The sequence below is a fragment of the Gadus chalcogrammus genome, chromosome 22 (assembly GCF_026213295.1).
Source record: "Gadus chalcogrammus isolate NIFS_2021 chromosome 22, NIFS_Gcha_1.0, whole genome shotgun sequence".
Classification (NCBI taxonomy): Eukaryota; Metazoa; Chordata; class Actinopteri; order Gadiformes; family Gadidae; genus Gadus; species Gadus chalcogrammus.
This window is the reverse complement of record NC_079433.1, coordinates 3490194-3497719: the sequence shown is the minus strand read 5'-3', so window position 1 is coordinate 3497719 and position 7526 is coordinate 3490194. Positions and strand designations below refer to the sequence as shown.

Genomic DNA, 7526 nt, shown 5'->3' with positions numbered 1-7526 from the left:
TCGATTAGTCTTTCGCCCCTATGCCCAGGTCGGACGACCGATTTGCACGTCGGGACCGTTGTAAGTTATCTCAATGTTTAATAAAATAGACTTTAATTTATTTATGTGTGTCTTTTGGAGGACGATTGGTTGAGACAATTTTGAGCAGCTCTAAAAATTCAATGACTTTTTTTTCCAAAATCCGAAGAGACAGATCTACTTCCATACGAGTACCTCGACTCGGCTTTCTGTGGTCTTCTCTACCCGCTCGCCAGTCTTTACTTTTGGGTTTTGTACGATATAGTTATAGTTTATAGTATAAATACCTATCATTTTCATTCAAAATAAGTCCTGTCACCTTGATTCTCCCAACGCTTCAGCGCGCGGCTGGGGCTTTGCCGCTCCAAACTCTCCCCCCTAATACTTCTAGATTCTAACTATGCCGATATTTACTCTAAAAGGCTCTGCTCACCTCATCAGTGGCATCCTGTCTGAGAGTTTGATAGCGCTCGGCCACCAGCCTGGGCCTCGGTGTTGTCACGTCGGGGTTACCAAACTGCCCTGATCTTTTCAAGGATGAGGCTTCAGTTGAGTTTACCATTTATTCAAGTACGATAGGAAGCACAGTCTGGCTAGCGGCTACAGTAGGTCTGGCTTGGGCGCCAAACGTTTGGTTGTTATCAGCCTGTGGCCGTGACCGGTGGTGCTCAGTTTCACAATCTATTTGGCCCGTTGTCCAAGGTCACGCCATCTCTGTAAGTGCAACTAGAAATCTAGACTTGATAACATGAAATCTCTTCATGTTATCATGTTTAAACAAAGGGTAGCTATAAATACGAGCTGCGCTGGGGCTTGAAGATCCAAACTAACCCCAGAGCTGGTGGAGCACACCAGACCTAGTCAACACCAAATCAAGATCCACCTGAAGACAAACTAAACCAAGGCCAGACCAAGGAGCACCTCAAGCCCAAACGGAGGTCCAGAAGAGAACCATGGAGCGCACGTTCCTCCTCTTGGCGGATCTTCTCCAGCGGCCAGTGCCAAGATACGGACCCCTCCAGGGACCCCGATGCCAGCCTGGCCGTCTGCAAGTCCGACATCAGAGACTTAGGGGTCCATAGCGCCCAGATCTTGGAGCTGCAGAGGCTGATCCAGGAGCAGGCCCAGCAGCTAATGGCTCTGAAGGAGAGCACATTGGCCGCTGTGCCCCGGATGGCCTTCACCGCCGCGGTGGGCCACTCCCTCGGCCCCGTCCCCATTGACATCACGGTCAAGTACCAGATGATCATCTCCAACATGGGCAACGGCTACAACCCGACCACGGGCATCTTCACCGCCCGGGTGTCCGGCATGTACTACTTCAGATACACCATGTACAACAATGTGGGTCCAACGCCCAACTCGTTTATGTCACTGATGAAGAACGGCCAGCGGCTGGTGTCCACCTGGGACACAACGGGGGATGACAGTAACGACAGTGCCAGCAACGCTGCCGTGCTGCAGCTGGAGGCCGGAGACGACGTCTACACCCTGCTCTACGCCAACCGCCAGATATATGACGATGTCGCCAACTACAACACCTTCAGCGGCTTCCTGCTCTTCCCTCTGTAAAAGGCCCGTCGGCCATTTAGTGAGTTTTGAGGTTGACTTTCCAGAGTGATGGTGGTTGAAAGGAGGGGCTGGCTGGATTATCGTTTTCTTGTTGACAAAAATATATATTTTGGCTCTGTACAACAGTAACGAAAAGCCTTTATACAAATAAAATAATATCTATAATGTTTGACATTAATTCTGTGTGGTTTGAGTTTTTTTTCAAGATAAATAGAAGGGGAGAGAGGGGTTACAAACCGTTAGATGACTGGGCAGTAACCTGTGTTTGTTCACTCTAAAATGTATTTATATTAAGCTGAGCACTCCTAGTAGGTTACTCGGGATATCCTAAAAGGCTTAATGTTAAAACAGCTTAACGAGGCAAAGGAATATTTGACTTTGACGAAAAAAAGGAAAATCAAACATCAATATAGGACAACATCTCTTGATTATTTTAAATATGGTAAACACCCCCCAAAAACGGAACTCAATGTGGCTAAATGACCTTGAAGAAAGTCAGACTGAGATGAAATTCATATCTCTCACATTTAACCATGAGGACATGATGAGAATAGCAAGTCTAAAGGAACTGAGAAATATTTCAAAAGGGGTCAAATTTAGGCGAAAAGTAGAGCTTAATGATGCTTAAAAACATGAAAACTCTTAATTTATCCCTTTTTTCTTATTTGGATAACCGTTCTGCTGTTGGTGTTATGGCGCATAATAAGTCGGTTCTTCGACGTCTCTAGTATTTCCACAACGAGACTATAGTTGGGGTTATCTTAGCCATGGTTGAGAAGGAATTGGGGGAAAGGTACTTTGGCTTTGACTCCCTGAAGTACATGAACTGCGACATGGAGGAGAAAGGGATTGTTGCCAGAGATTGTCTCCCGCCAGAGCCCCGCTGCCCGCCGCCCACCGGCCTCACACGCGACTTGTTCCCGCTCCTCTGGAGCCTCCACAAGACCTCCAGCCTTGGGGTCACTCACTACACTATTCAGCCCGACATGGTGAGCCATTTCGGCATCGGGCGCCTTAAAACGGCGTATGGTTCATCCCGCAGCGCCAGTTCTGCTTACCAAAAGTGGCCCACTGGGCACTCTTATTCCACTCCCTGCTCCAAGCAAGCGGGCAGGGCCTCTTACCCGTTTAAAGTTTGAGAATAGGTTGAGATCATTTCGGCCCCAAGGCCTCTAGTCATTCGCTTTACCAGATGAAACTGCGAGTAATGAGCGCCAGCTATCCGGAGGGAACCAGACACTAGATGGTTCGATTAGTCTTTCGCCCCCATGCCCAGGTCGGACGACCGATTTGCATGTCGGGACCGTTATAAGTTATCTCAATGTTTAATAAAATAGACTTTAATTTATTTATGCGTGTCTTTTGGAGGACGATTGGTTGAGACAATTTTGAGCAGCGCTAAAAATTCAATGACTTTTTTTTCCAAAATCCGAAGAGACAGATATACTTCCATACGAGTACCTCTACTCGGCTTTCTATGGTCTTCTCTACCCGCTCGCCAGTCTTTACTTTTGGGTTTTGTACGATATAGTTATAGTTTATGGTATAAAAACCTATAATTTTCATTCAAAATAAGTCCTGTCACCTTGATTCTCCCAACGCTGAAGCGTTGGGAGAATCCCAACGCTTGGGCCTCGGTGTTGTCTTTGGAGAATCACGTCGGGGTTACCAAACTGCCCTATCCTTTTCACTTGAGTCGACCATTTATTCAAGTACGATAGGAAGCACAGTCTGGCAAGCGGCTACAGTAGGTCTGGCTTGGGCGCCCAACATTTGGTTGTTATCAGCCTGTGGCCGTGACCGGTGGTGCTCAGTTTCACAATCTATTTGGCCCATTGTCTAAGGTAACGCCATCTCTGTAAGAGGAACTCGAAATGTGTGTGGGATATCTTCACCAGCTGTCTTCATGTTCTAATTTTTAAACAAAGGGCAGCTATAAATACGAGCTGCATTGGGGCTTGAAGAACAGAACTATCCCCAGAGCTGGTGCAGCACACCAGACCTAGTCAAAACCAAATCAAGATCCACCTGAAGACAAACTAAACCAAGGCCAGACCAAGGAGCACCTCAAGCCCAAACGGAAGTCCAGAAGAGAACCATGGAGCGCACGTTCCTCCTCTTGCGGCCTTCATCTTCTCCAGCGGCCAGTGCCAAGATACGGACCCCCACCAGGCCCCCGATGCCAGCCTGGCCGTCTGCAAGCCCGCCATCAGAGACTTGGGGGTCCATAGCGCCCAGATCTTGGAGCTGCAGAGGCTGACCCAGGAGCTCGCCCAGCAGCTCCAGGCTCTGAAGGAGAGCACATCGGCCGCTGTGCCCCGGATGGCCTTCACTGCCGCGCTGGGCCGCTCCATCGGCCCCGTCCCCATTGGAATGCCGGTCAAGTACCTGGTGATCATCTCCAACATGGGCAACGGCTACAACCCGCCACGGGCATCTTCAACCCCCGGGTGTCCGGCATGTACTACTTCAGATACACCATGTTCAACAATCTGGATACAGCGACCAACTCGGTGATGTCACTGATGAAGAACGGCCAGCTGATGGTGTCCACCTGGGACACATCGCCGGCCGACGCTTTCGACAGTGCCACCAACGCCGCCGTGCTGCAGCTGGAGGTCGGAGACAACGTCTACACCCTGCTCTACGCCAACCGCCAGTTATTTGACAATGACAGCAGCTTCAACACCTTTAGCGGCTTCCTGCTCTTCCCTCTGTAAAAAGCCCGTCGGCCATTTAGTGAGTTTTGAGGTTGAGTTTCCAGTGTTGATGGTGGTTGAAAGGAGGGGCTGGCTGGATTAGCGTTTTCTTGTTGACAAAAATATATCTTTTGGTCGTATAAAAGTAACAAAAAACGTTGATGCAAATAAAATAAAATCTTTAGCATTATTTCTGTGTGGTTTGAGTTTTTTTGAAGATAAATAGAAGGGGAGAGAGGGGCTACAAACCGCTAGATGACTGGGCAGTAACCTGTGTTGGTTCACTCTAAAATGTATTTATATTAAGCTGAGCACTCCTAGTAGTTTACACGGGATATCCTAAAAGGCTTAATGTTAAAACAGCTTAACGAGGCAAAGAAATATTTGACTGACGAAAAAAATGAAAATCAAACATCAATATAGGACAACATCTCTAGATTTTTTTTAAATATGGTAAACACCCCCCAAAAACGGAACTCAATGTGGCTAAATGACCTTGAAGAAAGTCAGATTGAGATGAAATTCATATCATTCACATTCAACCATGAGGACATGATGAGAATAGCAAGTCAAAGGAACTAGAATTATTTCAAAAAGGGGTACAAAGTTAGGCAAAAACTAGAGCTTACATGATGCGTAAGGACAGACAAGAAAAACATCAAAAAAACGGCATATTTATCCCTTTTTTAGTTGGAATAACCGATCTGGGCTGCTGTGGGGGTGATGGCGCAATACACGTCAGTTCTTCGACGTCTCTAGTATTTCACAAAACGAGACTATAGTTGGGTATCTTAAGCCATAGTTAAGAAGGAATTCGGGGAAAGGTATTTGGCATTTGACCACCTGAAGTACATGAACTGCGACATGGAGGAGAAAGGGATTGTTGTGTTTGTCTCCCGCCGGAGCCCCGCTGCCCGCACGCGCGACTTGGTCCCACTCCTCTGGAGCCTCCACAAGACCTCCAGCCTTGGTCACTCACTACACTATTCAGCCCTACGTGGGTGAGCCATTCGGCATCTGGCGCCAGTACCCTGCGTAGGGTTCAGCCCGCAGCGCCAGTTCCGGCTTACCCACAGTGGCCCACTGGGCACTCTTATTCCACGCCCTGCTCCAAGCCTGCGAGCAGGGCCTCTTACCCGTTTAAAGTTTGAGAATAGGTTGAGATCTTTTCGGCCCCAAGGCCTCTAGTCATTCGCTTTACCAGATGAAACTGTGAGTAATGAGCGCCAGCTATCTGGAGGGAACCAGCCACTAGATGGTTAGATTAGTCTTTTGCCCCTAAGCCCAGGTCGGACGACCGATTTGCACGTCGGGACCGCTACGGGCCTCCAACAAAGTTTCCTCTGGCTTCGCCCTGCCCAGGCAAAATAATATCAAAATGCAGTACATAATGCTAATAAGGTGTATTTATTGTAAGTCGCTTTGGATAAAAGCATTTGCAAAAGGCCCTAAATGTAAATGCAATCCAATGAAATTTTACAATATTTGTAGCCGGTGGCTGATCCTGCTAGTTTGCCTACGATGTAGGTGATATGCTTTGGAGAGACACAGGTTCGATTCCCACTTGGGCTCCTATGCTACGTGTCATTCCCTCCCTTGTGTCTCACTTCGCTGTCTTGCACACAAAGGCACCAAAAAAGGATAATTTCTGGATAACTTGGGGGATTCGGGGATGGTTGCTGTATAGTAACACACGGACAGGGAACAGGTGTGCTGCCTCCGTTGGTCTGTGGCGAGGTACTGCACAATAAAAGTTCAAACAGGCTGAACAAAACAAACAAACAAGCAAAAGAGAAAATGTGTTCAGTTAATTGTTTTCTGCTCCTCGTTCCTGCCCACCAGGTTAACGTGTTTCTCTTTGATTACTCCGCGAACATGAAGAATGTCATCATCTAACGCGTTGGACTTCATAGGTTTCTGGCTGCAAGAGGTTATTAAGCATGGCTTTTATTTCTTCGACATCAAACCCTTCCGTCGTTTGATGTGAAGTCCCTCTCTTCCTTTTGGGGGTTTAATTGTTCCAGGAAGTAGCGCAGCACTTGTAGAGAAATGAAGCACGCACACACACACACGCACAAGCACAAGCACACGCACACGCACACGCACAAGCACACGCACACGCTCATGCACACGCACAGGCAAACTGGGTCTGGGACTCATTCAGGACGTCCTTAAAAAAAAGTGTGTGTGTGTGTCTAAAGTATGTGTGTGTGTCTGTGTGTCTACAGTATGTATTTGTGTGTGTGTGTGTGAGTGTGTGTCTACACTGTATGTGTGTGTGTCTGTCTACCGAGTGTGTGTTTGTGTGTCTACAGTATGTATGTGTGTGAGTGTGTGTCTACACTGTGTGTGTGTGTCTGTCTACCGAATGTATGAGTGTGTGTGAGTGTGTGTCTAAAGTACGTGTGTGTGTGTGTGTGTGTGTGTGTGTGTGTGTGTGTGTGTGTGAGTGTGTGTCCCCAGTGTGTGACAGAATGATGTGGCAGCACCAGGGGTCCATCCATCAGGTGGGGCCCCCAGGTGAGGCCCCCAGGTGAGGCCCCCAGGTGAGGCCCCCAGGTGAGGCCCCCAGGTGAGGCCAGCCAATAGGAAGTGGATTCCATGACTCAGCCCTATGACCTCATCGGCAGGCTGGTTAGACTCTGGCAGCGCAGACTAACAGCTGGAGAGGAGCTGACATCAGCTCTCTCTCTCTCTCTGTCTCTCTCTGTCTCTCTCTCTCTCTCTCTCTCTCTCTCTCTCTCTCTCCTCTCTCTCTCTCTCTCTCTCTCTCCTCATATACAGCCTCTCTCTCGTTCTGTCTCTCTCTCCACTCCACAGCCAAAACCTCTCTCTTCTTCCCTTAATCTCCTTTCATAATAATTTGTTTTGAATTCGAAAAGCTTTATTGGCAGGAGAAAGATATGCTGTGTTTGGGAATGCTGAAACGCTGAAAAAAAGTCCTCTTAAATTCAAGCCAAACCCAAAATCCGGCCCACATGCTTTTTACTAAACACAAAATAAAACGCAGACAGAGCTGTGTCAATACGACCAGGTGCCCAATAATCACTAACATATCCCACATGTTGCATCTGTCACCAGTGTTCATTAATGTACTCTCTCTCTCTCTGTCTGTCTGTCTGTCTGTCTGTCTGTCTGTCTGTCTGTCTGTCTTCTGTCTGTCTGTCGGTCTGTCTGTCCTGTCTGTCTGTCGTCCTGTCTGTCTGTCTGTCTGTCTGTCTTCTCTCTCTCTGTCTC

At 47.9% G+C, this 7526-nt stretch overlaps 1 protein-coding gene and 1 pseudogene across 1 annotated transcript; both read left to right on the top strand.

Annotated features, from left to right (window-relative positions):
- Positions 1–555: 555 nt before the first annotated feature.
- LOC130376182 (complement C1q-like protein 3) lies at positions 556–2229 on the top strand. The gene is made up of 2 exons (XM_056583402.1): positions 556–588; positions 880–2229. The coding sequence occupies exons 1-2, from the start codon at positions 556–558 to the stop codon at positions 1588–1590; spliced, it is 744 nt and encodes a 247-aa protein (XP_056439377.1). The 3' UTR covers positions 1591–2229.
- A 629-nt stretch (positions 2230–2858) lies between these two features.
- Positions 2859–4832, top strand: LOC130376181 (complement C1q-like protein 3; annotated as a pseudogene).
- Positions 4833–7526: the final 2694 nt, after the last annotated feature.